Genomic DNA, 23,967 nt, shown 5'->3' on the forward strand with positions numbered 1-23,967 from the left:
AAAAGAAATAAGTACCAACAACCTAAACCAAAAATGGGTATGGTGGAACACACTGGCAGTTCCAACACTTGGGAAGTGGAGACAGGAAGATCAGATGCTCATGGTTATCCTTGAGTATGTATACAGTGAGATCAAGGCCAGCCTGGCCGAGCCCTGTTTTGAAGGACAGTAACAAAAGCAAGCAAGCAAATAAACAAACCAACACAGCAAAGCAAATATAGACAACTTTAAGGGACTTTATTTCCATATCCTCAATTTCCATGTCTACTCTGGTGGGGGTTTGTTTATTTGTTTGAAGACAGTTTCATGTAGCACAGGCTGACCTTGAACTAGCTACATAGCTGAGAATAACTAACAGGCAGGTGCTGCTGTGCATGGTTTTATAAGGTACTGGGCACAGAACCCAGTACACTGTGTATGCTATGCAAGTGCTCTACCAATTGAGCTACACCCCCAGCCCCGACCAGCCTTTTTCATGTTCGCTCATGCCTAAAGCGGAAATACCTCAAGAGTGCCTGTGTGGTGTCCTCATTCTTGGTTTCCTTTCCCCTGCTTCTTTCCACAAGTGTGCCTGCATCCTTTCCCCACAATTGGAATCGTGTGAAACCTCTTCAATCACACTTGAAGCAGACAGAAAGCCTGTGACAAAGCAAACAAAGGAGCACATCAATATATTGATGTTAAAAGTGTACATGCTGTCAGGCCTACTGGCGAATGTCCTTACTCCTAGCATTTGCAAACATGAGGCAGGAGGCTCAAGAGTTCAAGGCCAGCCCGCCAACGTCTCCGTTTGTTTAAAGTGTTTCACAACTACATATCAAAGGGATAATGGACAAATACTACTGATGCCGAGACAGTCTCTCCACGTCCATAGTCTTGTGTCTTTTTCTGTTCCAGAGAGGTAGTCCCACAGGAAAAAAAGAAAGTAAATAGAGTTTGAGTAAGAAATACTGAAGGTGGCAGAGCCTTATTTCAGGCAATAACGTCACAGCAAGACTATGCCACATCTATCTTAGAATTCAGAAATGATAGCTGGAGAGATGGCTTAGACACATAAAGGTGCTTGCCACCAAACCTGACGACCTGAGTTCCATCCCCAGTACCCACACAGTTGAAGGAAAGAACTGACTCCTGAAAGCTGTCCTCTGACCGCCATAAGACATGGATGGCACTTGTACACACATAAAAGAAGAAAGAAAGAGAGGGAGGGATGGAGGGAAGAAGAGAGCGTGTGCACACGCTGGAGAAACGGCTAACTAAGTGTGCTTGCTACTTTTCCAGGGAACCACAGTTTGGTTCCCAACACCCATGTCAGGGGACTCACAACCTCCTGTAACTCCACCTCCAAGGTATCTGACTCTCTTTTCTGTCTTCTGTGGGTGCACTCATACACACACAATCAAATATAAATCTGAAAGGCTGGGTGGTGGTGGCACACACCTTTAATCCCAGAACTTGGGAGTCAAAAGCAGGTGAATCTCTGTGAGTTTGAGGCTAGCCTGGTCTACAGAGCGAGTTCCAGGACAGCCAGAGTTACATAGTGAAACTCTGAAAAATATCTTTTAAAAAATTAATCTTAGAGCTGGAAAGATGGCCCAGATGTCAAGAGCATTAACTGCTCTTCCATAGTACCCAGGTTCGATTCCCAGCACCCACATGTCAGCTAGTAACTTTCTGTAACTCCATTTCCAGGGACCCCACATCTTCTTCTGACCCCCACAGGCCATGCATGTACATGGTGTATAGACATGCAGGCCAAACACCCATACACATAAAATACTACATAATATTTCAAATTAATTTAAATGTAAGTAAAACTTAATAAAAATAGACTTCATAAATGAGACAGTGACAGTTGTTTACAAACACTATAATAATATGCTTTCATTTGAATTGAAAGTAAAGTCAGTTTGTAAAAAACAATGTAAATCTCACTCACTTCACAGTATTTTTTGAACATTGTAGGGCTGATTGTGCCAATGAGATTATATGGCACACTATTTCCATAAATTAATGAATGTAAACAAGCAGTTCTGAGGCATTAATGAAAACATATTCAAAGCACAAGGGAAGATAGGAGCATTTAATTTTAAACTCTAAACTGATAAAGATTGCTTCAAATTAACAATAGTTTATTTTCCAAGACTATCTGAATATATCAAGTGAATTAACCATCCTCTAAGTAAAAGAATAGATAAGCACAACTATTGGCCATTTAATAAGCTTATTGATATAGTTCCTAGAAACTGAAAAACAAGCAAATAACTCTAGGTAATGAGTGACAAATATTTTTTAATTCAGTGGTTTCCAATCATCTGCTTTCAACAAATTTAAGAGCAAGTCTAATCAAGTAAATAGATTACAAAATAACATTGCTGATACATCACTATGCATCTTTTGTGTTTTCTTTTTTTTTTGCCAGAAGACTTCTGAAGAGTTCACATAATTAAATTGACAACACTCTATTCCCATTTTCTTCTGTGTTTGAACAGGTCTCTTGGAGTATTGATGTCTATAAAAACAGAAATAAAGGTGGGAGCTGGAGAGATGGCTCAGTGGTTAAGAGCACTAGCTGCTCTTGTACAGGACCCAGGTTCCATTCCCAGCACCCACATGGCAGCTCACAACCACCTGTAATTTCAGTTGAGAGGATGCAAGGCCCACTTCTGCTCTCCACAGGTAACAGGCATGCATGTGGTCCACAAACAAACATCCAGGTAAAACATTCATATGCATGTAATAAAAACAAGTAAGTCTTTTTTGAAAATAAAAAGAGGGCTGGAGAGATGCTCTTCCAGAGGGCCTGAGTTCAATTCCCAGTACCCACATGGCAGCTCACAACTGTCTGTAGCTCCAGTTCCAGGAGATCTGACACCCTCACACAATGCCTTCACACAGACATACATGCAGGCAAAACACTAATGTTCATAAAATAAAAATAAATAAATTTTAAAAGGTGAAAAAAATAAAAAGAAAGAAAGAAAGGAACAAATCTGGGAGCAGTGGTTAAGAGTACTTACTGGACGAGGGGCTTAGTACTGCATGCCTTTAGTCCCAGTACTCGGGTGGATATCTGTGAGTTTGAGGCCAGCCAGGTCTACAGAGTGAGTTTCAAGACAGCTAAAGCTACATAATGAGGCCCTGTCTTGGAAAAAAAAATAGGAGCACTTACTGGTTTCTCAGAGGACCAGAGTTTGGATCTCAGCACCCACATGGGGCAGAGGCAGTTCACAACTGCCCCAGCTTCAAGAAATCCAGTGCCCCTTTATGGGCACCAATACACACATACACACACTTAAAAAAAACAGGAAATAGAATTGATGCTGAATTCTGTCATATTCTAACCAACAGTAGTACTCATCCATTCATATTTGGAAGAAAAAATGTCTAATAGTTAAAACTTATGCTGGCTAATAATTTACTTTTTCTAATTTATTTTATTATTATTATTTTTTAATGTATACAGGTGCTTTGTATGCACGTATGCCAACAGATCAGAAGAGGGCATCAGATTGTAAGCTGCCATGTGGGTGTTGGAAACAGAACTCAGGACCTCTGGAACAGCAGTCAGTGCTCTTAATCACTGAGCCATCTCTCCAGCCCCTGCTCATATTTTCTAAAGTACTCTTATTTCAGGAGGTCTAATGTAGTCCAGGTTGGTAATGAACTCACGGTGCAGATGATGATTACCTTGGGTTCCTAATTCTCTTTGTCCACATTCCAAGTGCTGAGATTCCAGGTGTGTATTATCATGATGTTCTAAAGAATCATTTTATATTCATTTGAGCTGAAAAGAAATGTAAGAAGTGATCAGTAAAAGATTGTCCTCACTCTCGTTGCCATAACCAAATATTATAGACTGGGTAACTAAAACAAAGGACAGTCATTTTCCCATAGTTGAAGAGGTTAGAGGAACAAGACAAAGGAATGAACACAAACAGGGTCAGGTAAACGTGCTCTTCTTGACTGTGCACAGTCTTCTTATCCCTGTGTCCCCACATAAGGATCCCCACAAAGATCTCTTTTACAAGGGCACCAATCCCAATATAAGACATCCCCTCCCCCCACGCACTCTCAGGCCTCTCATTTCAATCTCATTATTTTCCAAAGGCCTTATATCCTAACATCCAGTGGGAATTATGGTGTTAACATATAAATTTGGGGAAGAAATAATTCAATCTACAAATTTTTAAAGCATAAAATCATGTTACATTAAGATAAAATTCAATGAGGTAAGTATAATGGAAAATGAATTAGAATTAAAGATAATTTATATAAACTTTCTGGCTATTATTATTATTATTATTATTTTAGGTTTTTTGAGACAGGGTTTCTTTATTATGTAGCTCTGGCTGTCCTTGAACTCACTATGTAGACCAGGCTGGCCTCAAACTCAAGAGATCTGCCTGCCTCTGCCTCCAAATGCTGGGATTAAAGGCATGTGCTACTATGCTCAGCTTATTTTTGCTTCTTTAAAGGTAATTTTATGTAACCCAGGCTATCCTCAAACTTCCTATGAACTGAGGAGAACCTTGAACTTCTGATCCTCTTGCCTCACACACAATTCCCAAGTGCTGGAATTATAAGCATGTCCAACTGTGCCCAGCTGATTTACTTTTTCAATAGTAATATATTGTTTAAGTATTAGGCAGGGAGTGGTGGTGCAAGCCTGTAATGCCAGCCCTTGGAAGGTAGAGGCAGAAGGATCAGGAGTTCAAGTTCATTAAAGGTTACATATTGAATTCACATTAGATGCCACCCTGGTCTATATGAAACCTTATCACAAAAGAAACAAAAACAAACAAAAACTCAAGTATGGTGCTGCATGCATGTAATCTTAGCATTTGGGAGATATGTGAGGCAGGAGGATCATTGAAAGTTTGAGGCCAGGCTGGTCTATATAGCAAGAACTAGGCTAGTCGGGGCTGCATGGCAAAACCCAGCTTCAACAGAATAAAAACAAAAATACCTTTACATTTTATAGAACTAGGGGTTGAACTCAGGGCTCCACACATGCTAGGCAAGGACTCTGCCACTGACCAATAACCTCAGTCTTTTATTCAGAGACTGGATATTGCTATGTAACCTGAGTTGGCCGTGAGCTCCTGAGCCTAGGCAATCCCCTGCTTCAACCTCCTGAGAGTCAGGACTACAGGCACATGCATGACACCCAGCTAAATCTCTTTTTAACTGATATATAAAAGCATAAAAATCATGCATATCTATTGAGCATCAGGTGATAGTTAAATACATTGTATATACATTTAAATCAGGTTAAACTATCTATATCTCCTATCAGTTTCACTTTTTTGGTGAAAACTTTCAAAAGCCTGTTTTGTTTTGAGACAGGGCCTCATTATGTAGCTCCAGCTGGCCTCTAATGCACAAGGATATATCTACTTCAGCATTAAGAGTGCTGGAATTAAGGCATGTCACCATGTCTGACACACCAGAAGATTTTATTCTTATCCAAATGCAACTTAATTACTCACCGATTAACCTTTCTCTATTCCTCTCAGTCCCTTAATCTCTCCCTTCTCTGCTAATTACCATTCTATCTACTTCTATGATATCAATTCTGTCTTCTCTGTGTTTATTTCACTTAACATAAATCTCTAGTTCCATCCACATCACAAACCACATTTTTTAAAAGATTTATTTATTTATTATGTACACAGAAGAGGGTGCCAGATCTCATTACAAATGGTTGTGAGCCACCATGTGGGTGCTGGGAATTGAACTCAGAACCTCTGGAAGAACAGTCGGTGCTCTTAACCTCTGAGCCATCTCTCCAGCCCCAAATCACATTTTTTTATCCAAGCATCAGTTGATGTACACTCAGGTTATTTCTGTTTCTTGGCCATTATGAATATTGCTGCAGTTAATGTGAACATGGAGTGCAAGTGAGTTTTCATCGTAACTGATTTCATTTTCATTGAATATATACCAGTAGTGTAACTGCTAGATCACATAGTAGTTATACTTTAAATTCGGTTAGGGACTTTCTTTTTGTTGTTGTTCTCTTGAGACAGGGTCTCTCAACATAGCTCTGACTTTTCTGGAATTCGCTATGTAGACCAGGCTGGCCTTGAACTCAGACATCTGTCTGCTGGGATTAAAGTCACAACACCTGGCATGTTAGGAACTTTAATACTTGCTGTGGGATGTTCTGTATGCTGTGAATATGGTTGCTCTGATTGGTTGATAAATAAAATGCTGATTGGCCAGTAGCCAGGCAGACAGTAGAGGCAGGATAAGCAGAGAGGAGAATTCTGGGAAGAGGAAGGCTGAGTGAAGAGACCTCAGCCTGCCATCCAGGGAGCAGAATGTAATGGCACACAGGTAAAGCCATGGAAAACGTGGTGACATATAGATTAACAGAAATGGGCTGAGTTTAAGTGTAAGAGCTAGTCAGTAGTAAGCCTGAGCAAATGGCTGAGCAGCTTTAATTAATATAAGCCTCTGTGTGTTTACTTGGGTCTGGGTGGCTGCGGACTGGGCAGGACACAGGAAAACTTCAGCTACACATACTGCTTCTTCTTTCATTAGATAGGGTTTTATCCAGCAGATTTAGTGGACCTGGAACTGATCATGCAACCTTGGCTGGCCTTAAACTTGTAGCCATCCTTCTGTCTCAACCTCACAAATGCTGGCATTACAGGTATAAGTGACTACGCTTCTACACTGTTTTCCATAATGACTATGCTAGGTAACATTTATACCAACTGTGTAAAAAGGTTCTCTTCTCTACATCCCCATCATTGATTGTTAAACTGGATTTGTTTTGAGAAAGGGTCTCATGTATCTTTGGCTAGCCTCAAGCTCACTATGTAGCCAAGGATAACCTTGAACCCCTGATTTTCATGCCTACATTACCCTAGCGAGGGCATTACTAGCATGTCACCATGCCCAGTTTTATGAAATGCCAGAGATTGAATCCAGGGCCTTGGGCTAAGCAAACACTCTTAGTTGGGCCCCAGCCCCAGCCCTTGATATTTTTTTAAAACAACCATTTTTATCAGTATGAAGTGAAATCTCATTATGGTTCTGATTGCATTTTCCTGATGATTAGTGGTATGGAGTTTTTCCATCTACTTTTAGCCATGTTTTTGAGACAGGGTCTTACTATGTAGCCCTGGGTATCCTGGAATTCACTATGTAGACAAGGCTACCTTCAAACTCACAGATATTCTCCTGCCTCTGTGTCCCAAGTGCTGTGCCTTTAGTCATTTTTCTGTCTTGTTTTGAGAAACTTCTATTTAGATATTTTTTATATTTTGTAATTGAGTTGTTTCTTTTTCACTATTAAGGTTTGTTTTGTTTTGTTTCATTTTGTTTTTGAAACAGAGTTTTGCTACATAGCCCGGGCTGACCTGGAACTTAATACATAACGCAAGCTGGCCTTAAACTCACTATCCTGCCAGGTGGTAGTGGCACATGCCTTTAATCCCAGCACTCCAGAGGCAGAGGCAGGCAGATCTCTGAGTTTTGAGGCCAAACTGGTCTACAGAGTTCCAGGACAGCCAAGATTGTTCCATAGAGAAACCCTGTCTCAAAAAACAACAAAAAAAACCCCAAAACCCTCACTATCCTTTTGCTATAGGCTGCCAAGTGCTGGAACTATAGGCATGCTTCATCATGCTTAGCTTGACAACATGTCTTTTAGTCACATTGCTACTCTATCTGGTGGGAACTTCCTTATTTCCAGGGTTACTGCAATAGTTTCCTAAGTTCCTTCCATCTCTTCCCTCAAATCCTTTCATTATATTATGCTATCACAGTGATTTTTTTAAAGCCAACTTTGATTTAAAATTCTTTTGATGACTCAGGCATAGTGGCTCAGGCTTACAATGCTAGCACTTGGGAGGCTGAAGCTGATGGATCACAAGTTAAAGCACGGTCTGTCTCAAGAAAACATAAAATACAACCAAACAAAGCATAAATCCACGAATTATTTTGATGGTATTCTCCACAGAAGTGTTCTGAAAACTTGACCACACCATAAGCCAGCCAAGTCTGGTGGTATATACCTGTGCTGTCAGCTACTTGGGAGGCTGAACCAGAAAGGTAGAACCTGAGCAATTTAGAGACACCTTGTTTCAAAGTCAAAAAAAATAATGTGTGTGTTTAGGTCAGAGGGCAGTTTGGGGAGTCAGTCCTTTCCATCTACTTTGAGATCAGACTGAGGACTGAATGCAAATCATCAAACTTGCATGGAAAACACTTTCTAAATGTTCACTTTTATTTTATATTCATGAGTGGTTTTTTTTTTTTTTTTTGTGTGTGTGTGTGTGTGTGTGTGTGTGTGTGTGTGTGTGTGTGTGTGTGTATGTGCACCGTGTGCATGCGGTGCCTGTGAAGGTCAGAATAGGGAGTCAGAACACCCGGGACTGGAGTTAAGAGGATTGTGAGTCACTATGTGAGTTCTAGAAACTGAACTCAGCTCCTCTACAAGAGAAGTTAAGTTCTCTGAAACGCTGAGCTAGCTCTCCAGCCCCATGGAAAGCACTTAGGCCTTAGTTGTCTTTGTTCTGTTTTGTTGTTCTGTTTTATGAGACAGGGCTTCACAGAGCCCAGGCTTGCCTTGAACTTTTCATCTTCCTGTGTCCACCTCCTAAATTCTGGGATGGCCCATATCTGCTTTATATGACGCTGGTACAAGCATTCTACCAACTAAAGTATATCTTCGTCCCAAGGATTCTTTTTATTCATGTTCTGATCCCAGTCCTAGAAGGAAGCCAAGCATGCAGGATGGTCTCAAGTTAGGTTCCCTCTACCCAAAGCCCTCTACCACTCATCCACCTAAGCCTACCCCTGCAGTGACTGCTGTCTGATGGAGCCAACAAGAGGGGCCCTGGACGCAGATCAAAGCAGGCTACAGCAGACTTCAGCAGTAATTTGTTTTTGTTTTTGTTTCTGAGACAGGGAAACAGTCCTGGCTGTTCTGGAACTCGCTCTGTAGACCAGGCTGGCCTCGAGCTCACAGAGATCTGCCAAGTGCTGGGATTAAAGGCATGCGCCACTACCGCCTGGCAGTAATTTGTTTTTTAATAAAGGGTCTCATGTAGCCCAGGCTGGCCTGAAACTTCCTATATAGCCAAGGCTGGCTATGAACATTTTTTGTGTTATTCTGCTTTTTTTTTTTCAGACAGGGTCACATTATGTAGCTCTGACTGTCCTGGATCTCACTCTGTAGACCAGGCTGGCCTCAGAACTCACAAAGATCCACCCGACTCCGCCTCCTGAGTGCTGGGATTAAAGGCGAGTGCCACTAAACTGTGCTGTGGCTCTGAACTCTTGATACTCCTGTGATGAGATTAGATGAGATTATAAATGTGAAGCACCACAACTTGCTAAGACTTCCGTCTTGAAGGACAACTAAGAATTGGGTAAATAAGGCAGTGGGACAGAAGCATTTAAGCTGACAAGTCAGAACTCGGTAAGGCATAGAAATGGAACAAAATACCTTGTACACTGGAGTGGTAGTTAACAGCTTCTGTGTGCTTACTGTTCTCATACTACGTTAATTGTCTTACATAGTGACAAAGGCTCCCTCCTTAACCAAACTGGGGTCTGGCTCCTCTCAGACACTGGGTTGAGTCCTAAGTCCAGTCAGTCCAGTTTTACAAAGACTCTGAGTCTCTAGCAACCACCACCCTTCGTAGCTGATCAAATTCCTTGTTCTGTGCTTGTCACTCTGGGCTGCCTCCAGCAAGAATTCCCCTAGATTTGACATTTCCTCTTGGTAATTTTCCATTTGTTGACCCCTATCCTTTCCCTTGGCTACAAATTCCTGTCCTTCCTTGCTATGTTTGAAGCTGAGCCTGACTTCCTTCCTCCGCTGCAAAATCTCATTGTTGTGGTCACTATTCCCATCGTGATAGAGCCTTTCTTTAACAGACATCCTGAAAGGTATGTTAACGAGGATCACATTTGGTTTAATGTAACCCTATGAGAGGCAGATTTTGCTAATACCTTTTTACGGAACAGAAGCCTGGAGATGATTGGAGAAGTTGGCCAAGTGGGAGGGAGGACAGAAAGAGTGACAGAGGCTCTAGGGAACTCTTCAGGGCCAGATCCAAAAAAAATTTGTCCTAGTCCATCTGACCTGCCGTAACAAAAATACCAGATACAAATATGTTTGGTCTCAGGTCAGAAGGCTAGAAAGTCTTTTTGTTGTTTTTGAAGGACAAAGCCTAAGATCAGGTGTGAACAAGTTCACTTTCTTCTAAGGCCTCTGTCCTTGGCTTCACATGGCCACCTTCTTCCTAGATACTCATATGCTCACTGTGTATGTGCCTCACTGATGCTGTTGTTGTTTGTGGGGTTTTTTTTTTTTTTAAGACAGGGTTTCTCTGTGTAGCCTTGGCTGTCTAAGAACTAGCTCTGTAGCCCAGGCTGGCCTCGAACTCACAGAGATCCGCCTGTCTCTGCCTCCCAAATGCTGGGATTAAAGGTGTGAGTCACTACAACCCAGCTGATGTTTTTTTTTTAATGGCCTCATCTCCTATTGATAAGGCCAACAATGAGGTTTGATTAGGTTCCACCCTGACAGTCGCATTTTAACTTAAATACCTCTTCAAAGGCCCTTTCTTCAAATATAGTCACACTCGGATACAGGGATCCAGCATATAAATTGGGGGAGAGACATCTGAGCTCAGTAAAGATTTGAACTTTATAGACCAGTTATTCTGAAACCTGGTGGTGAGTCAGAATCACTGGGAGATTGTTGGGAAACTCCTAATTCCAGGACATGATTCATATTCGATCACTGTCAGCTAGGTTCTGGGGAGAAATCTAGTTCCTCTGTCCTTTCCAGTTGATTCTGGTACAGTCAGGTTTTTCTCCCTACCCTGCTCCCCACCCCAGGTACTAGGGATTGAACACAGGACCTTGCATGTGCTAGATAAACACTTATCACCAAGTTCTATCTTCAGCCCTTTTGAAAATTCTGAGGACCAACACAATGGCTCAGTGAGCAAAAGCATTTATTTGCCTTGTAAGGCTGATGGTCTGAGTTCAGTTCCCAGATTTCAAGGTGGAAGGAGAGAATCAACAGGTGAAAACTGTCTTCTGACTTCCAAACCCAGAGCATTGCACACACATCCATACTCACAGCACGCACACACACACACACACACACACACACACACACACACACACACACACACACACCATAATAAAATTAGAGCAAAAAAAAACAGACAAAAAGAACACTGAGACCGTGGTGAACATTCAGCAGACACTAACTGCAACTATCTACATTTAAGATATGAATCCCTTCAGCTCTTTGGCTTCTGGTTCATATTCTTTCCAGCTAAACATTATTCATATTGACCCTCTAACAAGCCAGCTTCCCTCCTGGACCTTAACTCCAGTAGGTTTCGCCTTTCTCCAATCCAGACTCACAGGGATAATTCCCTGACCTTGGCTGCTTTTGGATTGCTGTCTCTTTGAACGCTGAAGAGACTGAGTATAGCCATAGGACTGGACTAGTATATAGAAAGCTTGGATGGACTTTTGCCTTAGTTGGAGATGACTGTGTGCTCTTTTGGCCCCACCCCAAACTGTATGAGCCCTTCCCTGGAAGATAAAGGCGGAGAAAGGAAAGGGCGGGCTAGAGAGAGAGAGAGCTGCTTTGTCAGCGTTTGACTATACAGAGGAAGTTACAGCTGCAGGAAGTGAGGCAAAGTTTAGCTCTGCTGACACCGGAGCAAAAGTCCGGAGATAACTGGGTGGGGCTGGTCCACACCTATAATCCCAGAAACTCAGGAAGCCGAAGCAGGACGAGTCCCAGGAGTTCCAAACCAGTCTGGACTACAGTACGGGACCTTGTTAAGAGAGAAAGAGAGAAGTAGAGGAGGACAGAGAGAGAGAGAAGGGGAGAGTGAGAGAGGAGAAAGAGAGAGAGAGAGAGAGAGAGAGAGAGAGAGAGAGAGAGAGAGAGAGAGAGAGAGAGAGAAAGAAAGAAAGAAAGAAAGAAAGAAAGAAAGGGAGAGAGGGAGACAGAGAGAGAGAAAGAGGAGGGAAGGAGGGGCCAGAGGGCAGAAAAGCAGATGTTACAAGTAGATGGCAATTGATTGCCATGAATGATCTTCAAGAAGGCCATCCTCTGACTGATACCAGGGTGATCCTTGGCAGGTATGTACTCCTTCCTGTAAAAGGGTACAAGGTAATAGCTCCAAGGGCAAAGCCTGGCTCATCCCACCTTCACCCCCTCAATCAAAGCAGTTCTGCGTACGATCTACTATATTTGAGCTCTATCTTAGAACTTCTTACAAAAAAGTTCCAATGCCAAACCACTGCAATTACCCTTAGCAGGTTAATTATGAATTTCACTTTTGATAAAATCTAGTTGCCACTGAGGTGTGTTGACTGCTGTCAAATATTCTCATCTATTTATCAACATCTAATGCATTTTAGTCTCTGAAGGCATGTCCTTTCTCCTAGTCAAAGCAAATGCTTCTCTTTGTACTTAATTCTATCTTTTATCTTTTCCTTGCTTCCTATGAATCCTTATGCCATCCATTTTTTTCCTACTATATGACAGCACACTACTTTTCTGTTGGAATCATTTAGAGGGCCGAGTTGGCAGAGTTCTGTTTCTTGTTTGTTTTGAGTTAGGGTCTCAAGTATCTCAGACTAGCTTAAAACTCACTATGTAGCCATAGATGGCCTTGAACTTGTGACTCTCCTGTCTTCCCCTCCTGAATACTAAGATTACAGGTTTGGACACTGTTGCTTTCACTGGTTGCAGTCTTGTACCTTGTACACTTCTCTCCAGTATTTTCCTTAGCTTAGAAAAATCCCAAGCAAAAATCCTTGCACAGATAAGGATAAGGTCTCAAGAGATGTCTTTTTCTCATTTAACATTTCTATGGGTCCCTGCACACAGAACCTAGGCATTATGCTTTTGTAGGATCATATCTCCCAGTGGACAACTCACTATTTACCAAGGGTCTAAAACAGTCATGAAATGCTTGTTCATCCATTCTATAATTATCTGCTGAGCACATACCATGTCAGGTGTTGTGAGTACTTGGACTATATCTGTGAACAACAGAAAGGTCTCTACTCTTTGGAATATTTTTTCTTTCTTTTTTTCTTTCTTTCTTTTCTTCTTAATTGTATGTGAGCCTGCAAGAGTTCATGTGTACTATGTGATGAAAGTTCAAGGATAGGGCATCAGATCACCAGTAACTGGAGTTACAAATGGTTCTGAATCACGGTGTGAGCACTGGGCACTTAGGAAGGTCCTCTGCAAAAACAGAAAGCATGTTGAGCCCCTGAGTCCTCTCTCCAGTCCCTGCTTTATCTTCATCTGAGACAAGGTTTTATTCTGTAGTGGAGCTGACCTCAAACTCTTGCTCTTCTTGCTGTACTCTCTTAAATGCTGGGGTTACAGAAGTGCAGGACCATGCCTGGCTCCTCATCCTTCTCTTCTTGAAGGTCTTATTCTAGCAGGGATGGAAGGAAGAAATATATAGTAAAGAAAATAGATGGGGCTGGAGAGATGGCTCAGTGGTTAAGAGCATTGGCTGCTCTTCCAGAGGACCTGGATTCGATTCATGTTGTAAGCCTACATGGTAGCTTACAACCATCTGTAAATTCAGTTCCAGTGGATCCAAAGTCCTTTTTCTGGCCCCTGCAGGCACCAGGAATGCTCATACTGAACCAACATACTCGCGGGCAAAACATTAATACACATAAAATAATAAAACAAGAAAAGAAAATAGCTGAGAGGCCATGGAATGGGGGCACGCGTTGAGGCTGCCTAAGAAGGAGTGGGAAGAGGAGTTAGGAGTTCCTATGAGGAGTGGGAGAGGGGAATTTGGGTGCATATGATCAAGATGCATTGTTTACATGCATCAAATTGTCAAAGAACAAATAAAAGTATTCTATCAAGACCAAAAACAAAAGAAATGGCTGGAGAGATGTCTCAGTGGTTAAGAGCAGGTACTGCCCTTCCAGAAGACCTCAGCTCAATTCCCAGCATTCACTCTGGGAGGCCTGTAACTAGTTCCAATAGATCTAATGTCCTCTTCTGGTGTCTATGGGTACCTACACTCATATGCACATACTCCCCCACACATAAACTCACGTGTACACATAATTAAAAATAAAAATAAATATTTTTTAAAAGAGAAAATAATAAGATAACTATATAGTATATCAGAAATGCTGGAGATGGATGAAAATAGTACAAGGAATACGAGCAAGACACATGATATTTTAAGTATGAAAATATCATAATAAAACCTATTATTTTGAGCCAGGCTGTGGTGGTGCATGCTTTTAATTCCATCACTCAGGAGGCAGCAGCAGGTGGACCTCTGTGAGTTCAAGGCCAGCCTGGTCTATAGAGCCTGTTTCAGGATAGCCAAGGTTACACAGAGAGAAACCCTGTCTCAAAAAACCAAAACAAAAAACAAAAAAAAGGAAAGAAAAAAAAAGAAAGAAAAGAAAAAGCTTTATTATTTTTTAAACTAAGTATAAAAATATTAAAAAGGAAAAATAGCTGATTGTGTCGGCACACACCTTTAATCCCATTACTTGAGAGGTAGAGGCAGATGGATCTCTGAGAGTTTGAGGCCAGCCTGGTCTACATAGCAAGTCAGGCCAGCCTGGACTATGGAGTGAGCTATGAAAGCTAAAGGGATAAAAGGGGAGAGGCAAGGACGTGGAGATGACAGGGGTGAAGTCGGTGGAGGGCTTTTTATTAGTTATCTGTTGCTGTGTAATAAATCACGCTAACACTTAGCTACTGAAAACAAAAGACAACAGTGTAGGGCTGGAAGGGAGAATAACTCAAGAAAAGTGCTTGCCTCACAAGCATGAAGCCCTGACTTCAATACCCAGACCCTATGGGGAAAGCTAGGCATGCTAACAGGGCCTTGCAACCCAAGCATGGGGAGGTGGAGACAGGGAGATTCCCTGGAGCTCATGGCCAGTCAGCCTGGTACACGCAGTGAGCTCCAGGCAAAAGGAGAGTCCTGTCTCCCAAACCAGGTAGGCAGCTCCTGCAGTTGCTTCTCTGTTGATAGAATAAACATCATGACCAAAAGCAACTTGGGTACAGAGGAGTTTTTTTTAACTTACAGTTTACAGTTTATCATGGAAGGAAGTCAGGCTAGAAACTCAAGGCAGGTACCTGGAGGCAAGAACTGAAGCAGAAACCATTAGAGGAATGTTACTTACTGGCTTGTTCTCATGGCTTGCTCAATGTGCTTTTTTATACAACCCAGGCCCATCTGCCTTGGGGTAGCAACCACTCACAGTGCTAGGCCCTCCCACATCATTAATCAAAAAAATACCACACAGACTTGCCTATTTGTCAATATGATGGAGGCATTTTTTCAAATGAGGTTCTCATCTTCCCAGATGACTCTACCTTGTGTCAAATGAATAAAAATCTAATCACCATAGCTCTTGAGAAACATCATGAGAAGTTGTCTGAACCACATACAAAAGAAAGGAAAAAAAAAAACAATGCACACAAATTCAGGAGAGAGGTTTATCTGGATAATTCTAGCTTTGGTTCTCAATAGGTTATACAGTTTTTTGGAGGATGTGGTAGTTTGAAAGTAATTGGCCCCCACAATCTCATAGGGAGTGGCACTATTAGGAAGTGTGGCTTTGTTGGAGTGGGTGTGGTCTTGCTGGAGGAAGTGTGTCACTGTGGGGGTGGGTTTTGAGGTTTCCCATGCTCAGGATACCTATTGCCCAGTGTCTAAGACCACTTCCTGATGCCTGCAAGATGTAGGCCTCTTAGCTATTCCTCCAGCACCATGTCTGTCTGCATGCTGCCATGTTCCCCACCATGATGATAATGGCCTGAACCTCTGAAACTGTAAGCGAGCCCCTTCAATTAAATCTTTTCCTTATAAGAGTTGCTGTGGCCATGGTGTCTTTTCACAGCAATAGAAACCCTAAGACAGGTGATTTTAGTTTTTTTATTGATTTATGTTTTTTAAGACAGGGTCTCATGTATCCCAAGCTAGCTTTGAATTCACTATGTCTGAGAATAACCTTGAACTTCTGATCTTCCTGCCCACACCTCCCAAGTGCTGGAGTTACAGGTATGTTCCACCACACTAGGTTTATGTGGTGCTGGAGTTCAGAGTCAGGGCTTCATGTATGCTGGGCAAGTACTCTAGCAACTGAGCTACGTGCCAATCCACAAGAGATTGTATGTATCGTAATCTTAGGCCTGAAGTAGCCTCTTCAAAGTGTCTTACTCACATGGTCCGCAAGGTGTGGCAGCTTGCTGGTCCAGGGGGAGGAAAGATGGGAAAGATGGGAAAGGGGTAGAACTCATTTTCTCATTAGTTTAGATACTGGGCTGGGTCGTCTGGTTTCCTGCCCTTCCTTCCTTCTTTTCCTTCTCGTTTTTTCTCTCTTTTGGGTGGGGTTTGAGATATGTAGCCCAGGCTTGCTCCCTATGCAGCTAAGGGTGACCTTGAAATCCTGGCCTTCCTGCCTCCACCTCTACCTCCAAGGACCAGACTACAGGCATGTGCCAACAATCTGTTTTCTTTCTTGAGTAAAAGTCTTACTATGTAGACTAGGCTGGCTTCAGATTCCTAATCCTCTTGCCTTGGCCTCCTGAGTGTTGGGATTACAGTCATGAATCATCACAGCTTGTTTCGCCTTCTGTTTGAATACCCAAACATGCCTGGGTTACTCCACAGCTATCAATCCAAGAGAGCCAGGCAGAAACCACAAGGCCTTTTATGACCTCCCTTTAAATGTCACACATCACCACTTCTGTATCCTATCAGTCACACAGGCCAGTAACTAATTCTATGCAGAAGAAACACATGCAAGCACATGACTAGTGGTGACTAGGGACAGATGAAGACTGTTGGACACCATCTGGTAGCTGACACCAGAACCTTTGGAGGTATTCTTTCTTTCTTTTTTTTTTTTGAGTAAAATGGAGAGCCAGTGAAGGGATCTGAGCAGGAAACTTATCTGTACTGTGGTTTCCATGCGTTACTGGTTGCTGTGGAAATGGAGTGGAGAGGGAACTGAGAAGGCCAACGAGGAAGCTACTGCAGGCCAGGAGAGGGATAGGCTTGATGAAGTGGTGCTGAGGTTGAAAGCTGTGGTACTCGGGACATATTTTGAAGATAGCAATGGTAAGCTTTGCTGACGGGTTGGATGTGAGAGGAAAGGAACTAGAGATGTGTCTAGGTGCTGGGGACTGCAGCTGTGGGGAGAGGGCACACCCAGGATCCACTGAGTCCTGCGCTCACCAGCACAGCATGAAGTGGGCATGGTGGTGCACGCCTATATCCTAGCGACAGGGAGGTGGAGAAGGGAAGGGGAGTTCAAGGCTGGGTCTACAAGATGGCTCAGCAGGTAAAAACATTTCTCTTGTAAGCCTGGTAACCTGAATTTGATTCACGGAGCCAATGGTGAAAGTGGAGAAGTACTAAATATGCCCTCTAACCTCCACACACGTGCCTGTCATGTGCCTGTGGAACGAACGTGTGAGCCTGTACTGACACACATCTCTCTTACACACGCCTTAATAGTGAAAAAGAAAAAAGAAAAGTTCCAGCTATGTAATAAGTCTCAGATACATAAAACTGTCTTAAAAAAATCAAAAAAGGCACTAGAGAGGGAGCAGTGCATAAAGGGACTTGCTGACAAGCCTGATGACCTGAGCTTGAGCCCCAGAATGGGAATGGTGGGGGGACAGTCAACTCTAGCAAGCTGTCCTCTGACCTCCACACACGTGACATGGCTTCTGCTTCCGTGAATACATTTCAAATTCGTAAAAGATGACTTCAAGGGTTTTCCACAAATGATTTGGACAGAGACCTTCCCCTAAATGAGCTTACAGCATAGGAGAGATGAGACATTTATGCAAGTAGCTCTACTGTGTGGCACAGGCACTGTGCACAGTAACAAGGCACCAATGTCAGTGATGGAGTTAGATGAAACGTTCTAGAAGTGGACAGTGGTGATGGTTGCACAATAACAGGAATGTTCTCAATGCCACTGAACTATGTACTCACTGTCAGATCCCAAAGCAACCCAAGGCTCACTCAGTACCTGTGGCTCCTCCCAGCGCTTCTCACCCCACCCCTACCCGAAACCGCTCCAGCACGGGCTGGACTTTGCTTCCCTTCCCCCAGCTTCTCGTTCATATATAAAGCTGCCATCTGGGTCATGAGTACTCTTGGTCCTCGGCTCCTCTCTGTACCCCTTGCCCCTTTTCTTCCTTCTCTTCTCGTCCTCTCCTGCTCCCCGCTCTCATGGCCTGGTTCAGTCCTGACCCTTCCAGGTGCCTCTGGCTGAACCCTCCCACACACTTACAATCAAATCCTTCTCCTCAACCACAGCTTGGAGCAGTCATATCGTCATTTTCATTCACTTACAGTGGTTAAAATAAAACGGCTAAAATAGTAACTTCGTGGACATTTTACAATAAAAACGTGAACTGGTTGGGGGTAGTTGCTCAAGCTCATAATCTTAACACTCAGGAGGTTGTGGCAGAGGATCGATTGCCAAGAGTGAGCCCAGCCAGACAAGGCTACATAGCACAATGTCTCACAAAACGAAGCCAGACATGGTGGGACAATCTCAACACTCAGAGGCAAGAAGATCAGGAATTCAAGGTCATCCTTGGCTACATAGCAAGTTTGCAGCCAACATAAGATACAGGAGACCTTGATTCAAAAATCCCAAGCCAAACAGTACTAGCTAGGTGACGTACCGGTTGCCTGCAATTCAGGCTGGCTTGGCCTTCCACGGTGACTTCTGAGACAGCCTGGGCTATACAGTGAAACCCTGTCTCAAAAAACAAAATAACAAAAAGCCCCAAACAGCAACAATAAAGATTCTACAAAACACTTAAAGTTCAAAGAATAAAGAATAACAGAAAATGAGAAAATACAGTCTTCAGGTAAGGGAAGTAGAGAAGGTTCTGCTTCTGTTCAACTAGTTTCAACCGGCAAGAGCCAGAGCACAGTTCAGTAGTTTTCTTAGAAGCCACTATACATTATCCTAGGGGGGAGTGAACTCAAGGCTAAGGGGATTTACTCTCATCTTGAAGTCAGAATGAAAGGATTTAACTCAGCCTCATGCAAGCTGGGGGCGGGGGGGGGGGGGGGGGGGGGGGGAGGGGGGGAGGGGGGCGACAAGCCTAAGACCAGAGAAAGCAGCCTGGGTGATAGTCAGCAGAAGACCTGTGAGCAGAAAGATCCAGGGTTGGCTAACAAAGACTAGCACAGTTGATTTCAGCCTCTTTAAAATGAGGTGATGATGGACCAACTTACTATAAAGACAAAGGAGGGTAGCTTGAGGTGAATTTCTGTTTTGGTTTTGTTTTGAGACAGGGTTCCATGCATCTTAGCCTGAGGTCACACTTGTGACTGAAGATGACCTTGAACTCCTGATCCTTCTCTTGATGAATTTGAAGGTGGCTTGGTAAGACTCCTATCTAAAGAAAAAAAAGGGGAGGGTACTGATTAATATATTTAAGAGTGCTCTGAAAAATGAGAGAAATATTTTCTTGCAGTTTTCTTTTGTTGGCAGTGATGAGGTTTGAGTCCTAGACCTTGCACATGCTAGACAAGTGCTCCACCAATGTGTTACATCCCCAGGCTTTGCTTGTAATTACTATTATTGTAAAAGGTCAGGTCTAATTCTCAGGGCTCTAAGCACACCAGGGCCTCGGACACAGGTGACTCTGGGGAGAAAGGTTTTGTCACCAAGCTTGAGGATCTGAATTCATCCCTGGAACCCACATGCTGGGAGAGAATGGACTCCCCAAGTTGCCCTCTGACCTCACACACTAAATCAATGTAGTAATTTAAAATTAAAAAAAAAAGATGGCATCAGAAGGGATATTATGTTAGCAGAAGTTTAAGAACCAAAAATATTTTTCTTCTTTTCCAAGTTCCTTTTCATCAAGGGCAGCATTATTTAACCAGGCAGATGGTACTCATGATCTCCTCTGAAATGATATTCAGAATCTATCTTACTACACTAGCCACTACGAGCCCAAATTCCTGAAACCTAAATCCATACTTATCTGACAACCATACAAGCATATCTGAGTAACCTAGGGGCATGATCATCATTTTGTGTACAAAGACTTTTTGTGTTTCTTTTCCATCTTCACTCTATTTTTTTTTTTTGTCTCTTCACAAATCAAACATCTCTCACTCTCTTTTTGTCTCCCTTTCCTGTCATTCCTTTCATCTTTCTCTATTTAGAAACAACGGAGTCTAATCTCAGTTCTCTTTTTTGCCGGTGGGTGATACTGGGATAATTAACTTCTCTGGGTCTCAGTTTCCCCCGGAGAAGGAGTTTAATAGGGGTGCCTTGCCTTTCAGGGTTTTCAAAATAACAAAGAGTACGTTATACACCTAGTCCTTGATATCCAGTAAGAAACCAGTATGTTCTGACCCTTCTCCCTCGGTTTTTAATCCTCTTACCTGGATTCCCCTACTCCTCACCCTAAAGTCTAGGTAAAGGCCGTGGGAACAAAAAAAAAAAAAAAGTCCTGGCTGCTAAGAGGAAACGCTTGGGTTGGGCGGGGGACTGCGAGGTGACCTGTGCGCATGTGCAGCCGCTGGGTCAGGCTCTGGCTTGGAGCTGGGGAGGGGGGGTCGGGCTGCATAATGAGGAGGCCTGGGTTTTTTCTCGATGCCCCCTTCCGGCTCCGGGAAGCGGCGGGACGTTGGTGCTCCCCGGAGCAGGCGCGACGCTAATCGAGGGCCGCCCGGGCCCGGGCGGTAGGTCGGAAGATGGCGGAGCGGGAAAGAAGGAGGGGCTTTGTCGGGAGGGAGCCGAGCTCCCCGGGGGGAGGTGGGAAGGACATGGCCTAAGGCCAATGGCTGGGCTGGCCGGGGAAGCTGGCGGACAGCACCCAGTGGCTTTTTTTTTTTTTTTTTTTAATAAGCCCTGACGTGGACGCACTTGGTTCCGGTCTCCGAGTTCTCTCCGAGAGGGCCGTCCGGCCTGTGGAGGCCGAGGGAGGGAGACATAGTGACTTCCGTTTCCTTCTCCTAGGCCGCGGCCCGCCGCCCCGCGGAGTTGTGTTTTCCCGATCCGGTTCGGGCTGCCCCTCCTCCGGGACCCTCCCCTCGGGAACGGTCGCCCACGGCGGTTTGGACAGGCTTACTTGGCGCGGTGGGTACAGCTCTTGTGGGTTTCCCGCCCTCCCCTCCTCCTCTCCTCTCCTCTCCCCTCCTTCTCCTTCTCCTCCCTCCTTCCTCTCCTCCCTCCTCCCTTTCCTCCCTCTCCTTCCTCCTCCCTTCTCCTCCCCGCTCTCCTCTTCCCCCCCTCCCTTCCGCTTGGGCTAGCTCTGCCTAGTTGGGCGGGAAGGCCGCGCCCGCCCGCGGGGAATGCTGGCCTGGGCTCCTTGTCCAAGGTTCCTGGGATTGCCCCTGGAAGCCGAGTGTAGGGTGGCTGGCTTCAAGCCTTCGGGTCAGCCTCCTTAAACTTCGTGACACCTAAGGTAAATCTAGTTAAATAATTTAAAAAAAAAAGATAGGCTCAACCTTCCTACCCCCCCCCATCTGATGCCTGTGGCGTGTATGGGGCAGGAATCGTATGTTTCTGGCAAGGGTGCGCGAAACCAAAAGACTGAGGGCCCAAGAGCTTCCAGAGGAGGAAATAGCTGGTCATTCTTGCCACCTTTGGTCACTTCCCCAGCATTATTTCTGAAAGAAAAATGTCAAATTGACTTTCGGTTTCAGTATTTGAACTCCACAGTTGAATCGTGGGGGTGTTATTCTTTGAAGGGAGGGAAGTAGTGATTGCTGGAACTAAGCAGTGGCTCTCTCCATCTCCAAAAAGAAAAACGTTTTAGTGGAAACTTTGGGAAAAACCAACCCATTAGATTTTAATAATCTACTACTTTGCCTTCAAGTACAATTATGTCACTACTCTGTCATCACAGCTATACCTTGATAATGAACGAGTCATAGAAATTTACTCTAGTAAGACTGGAGATTACTATAGTATTTCTTCGCTCTTCTCATTTTCTCCTGAATACTTTTTTTTTTTGGTAGCCAGTTCAAGAGAACACTGTTAAGAGCCAGCCATCTTAGAATTAATTATACCGTTTTAGAGTTGGGAAGGATTTACCCCAATCCTTTTGTTTTACAAAGCAGTAACTGAGGCTCAAGGTTTCATGACTGGCCTAAGATTACATGGCTAGTTAGATGAGAACTCGGGTTCTGAGGCTCCCTGACCACCTCACTCCTGCTGCTTCCTATAACCTCTAAGCACAAAATCTAAGGATATTCTGTTTAACATTTCTGTACAGCATAAAACTAGTTTGTGCTGGTGTCTGCACCATTTTCAGTGTACTTAACATGTATGTACTGAACATATATGTAAAGATTGTGCCTGGTTTGTTTTCCTCCATTACTTAAAAATTGGAAAACATCTTAGGTGAAGTTTATGTCTACTTGGATTGGGTCACATGGATCCTTGAAAGCTATACAGGAAAATGAGTAACACTGGTCACTTCTGAAGAAGAGGGATGGAAAACTTCACTTTGCTTTTCCCCTGTGCCTTAAATGTATGTTTGAATGTTTTACTATAAACAAGTTTTGATTTTATTACTAAAAAGTTTTAAAGCACACAGATGCATATCAACATAAATATTTGGAATTGATATTTATTACCATATCTATTTATGTATCAATGATTTATACTGTAAAATCCCATGTAGCTTATGTTGTCTTAACAGACAGGCTTGATTATTTGGATATTTGTGTTTCTCTTTTGGTTTTCACTTATTATTCCCCCTATTCATGTGAAATGGCAAAAAGGTTAGTCTCTATTTTTAGGAAATATGGTAAGCTTCCTGATTATCAAATAGTGTAGCAAACTATAGAATTCAGATATCAAATTTGACATGTAGATAAATCTGAATCACAGGGTCCTTCTGGATTACAATTATTTTTAAAAAGATTAAGAATGTAAAGATTGTATTGGGATATGTAGCTCAGTGTGGTACAGTGAATGCTTGCTTACCATGTACAGGGCTCTGGGTTTGGTTTGATTTTGTTGTTGTTGTTGTTTTTGTTTTTCGAGACAGGGTTTCTCTGTATAGTTTTGGTGCCTGTCCTGGTTCTTGCTCTGTAGACCAGGTTGGCCTCAAATTCACAGAGACCGGCCTGACTCTGCCTCCGAGTGGTGGGATTAAAGGCGTGCACCACCACCACTGCGGTTTGATTTTTGAACATCTCAAAGAAAAGGTTAAGCTGGGCGGTGGTGGCACAAAGCTACCCAGAGAAACCCTGTCTCAAAAAACAAAAACAAAAACAAAAAAAAAAAAAGGCTAAAAGTTGGCCAGAGTACAATATTATATAATTTGTGAAAATATAACATAAGCCATTGTTTTGGACAATGAATATATACCAATAGAAGAAAGGGAAAGAAAGGCAGACTTGGTGGCTTAATCCCAGCACTGGAGTCAATGCAGAACTGCAAATTCAAGTTCAGCCTGGGCTATGTAGTGAGACCCTGCTTCAAAAACAAGTTGGATTGGAGAGATGGCTCAGTGTTTAAGCTCCCTGACTGCTCTTCCAGAGGACCTGGGTTCTGTTTCCAGCACTCAACATGGTATCTCACAGCCACTTGTAATTCCAGTCCCACGGAATTCAATGCCCCCTTTTGGCCTCAATGGGCACTGCATGCAAAACACCCATACACATAAAATGATAAAATAAACCATCAGAGTCGGGGCACACACTTATAATCTCTACATTTGGTAGGAAGAGTTCAAAGCCAGCTTGGGATACATCTGGACAAACAGAATCACAATCAATAAAATTTTTATATTGCATGGCATCATTTGGTGTTTGCTTTTTGTGCCATCTTTATCAATCCTCTGCACTTTATACATTTTAAAAATAGTAAATGTTTTGGGTTGGGGATAAAAACTTCAAAGGGTTTAAGGGTTGTAATTCAGTACAGAATGTATGCATAATA

At 43.2% G+C, this 23,967-nt stretch overlaps 1 protein-coding gene and 1 pseudogene across 12 annotated transcripts in view; one reads left to right on the plus strand and one right to left on the minus strand.

The window, feature by feature from the left end:
- LOC128110783 (protein phosphatase inhibitor 2-like) overlaps positions 1-20,551 on the minus strand; it is a 38,440-nt pseudogene extending 17,889 nt beyond the window's left edge.
- Positions 20,552-20,571: 20 nt separating this feature from the next.
- Xiap (X-linked inhibitor of apoptosis) overlaps positions 20,572-23,967 on the plus strand; it is a 53,460-nt gene continuing 50,064 nt past the window's right edge. For 4 of the 12 annotated variants that reach the window (XM_052738536.1, XM_052738546.1, XM_052738564.1 and 1 more), the window contains exon 1: positions 21,202-21,478. Coding sequence is in view for 1 of the 12 variants with exons in the window: in XM_052738507.1 (XP_052594467.1) it covers positions 20,665-20,753; positions 21,031-21,150 (209 nt within the window). In the remaining 11 variants the exon portion in view is untranslated. Of the gene's footprint in view, positions 20,754-21,030; positions 21,151-21,201; positions 21,479-23,967 lie in introns of those variants that run through there. The other 8 variants (XM_052738514.1, XM_052738555.1, XM_052738579.1 and 5 more) reach the window with 5 other exon arrangements.

The sequence above is a fragment of the Peromyscus californicus genome, unplaced genomic scaffold (assembly GCF_007827085.1).
Source record: "Peromyscus californicus insignis strain IS unplaced genomic scaffold, ASM782708v3 Scaffold_10__1_contigs__length_136768540, whole genome shotgun sequence".
Classification (NCBI taxonomy): domain Eukaryota; kingdom Metazoa; phylum Chordata; class Mammalia; order Rodentia; family Cricetidae; genus Peromyscus; species Peromyscus californicus.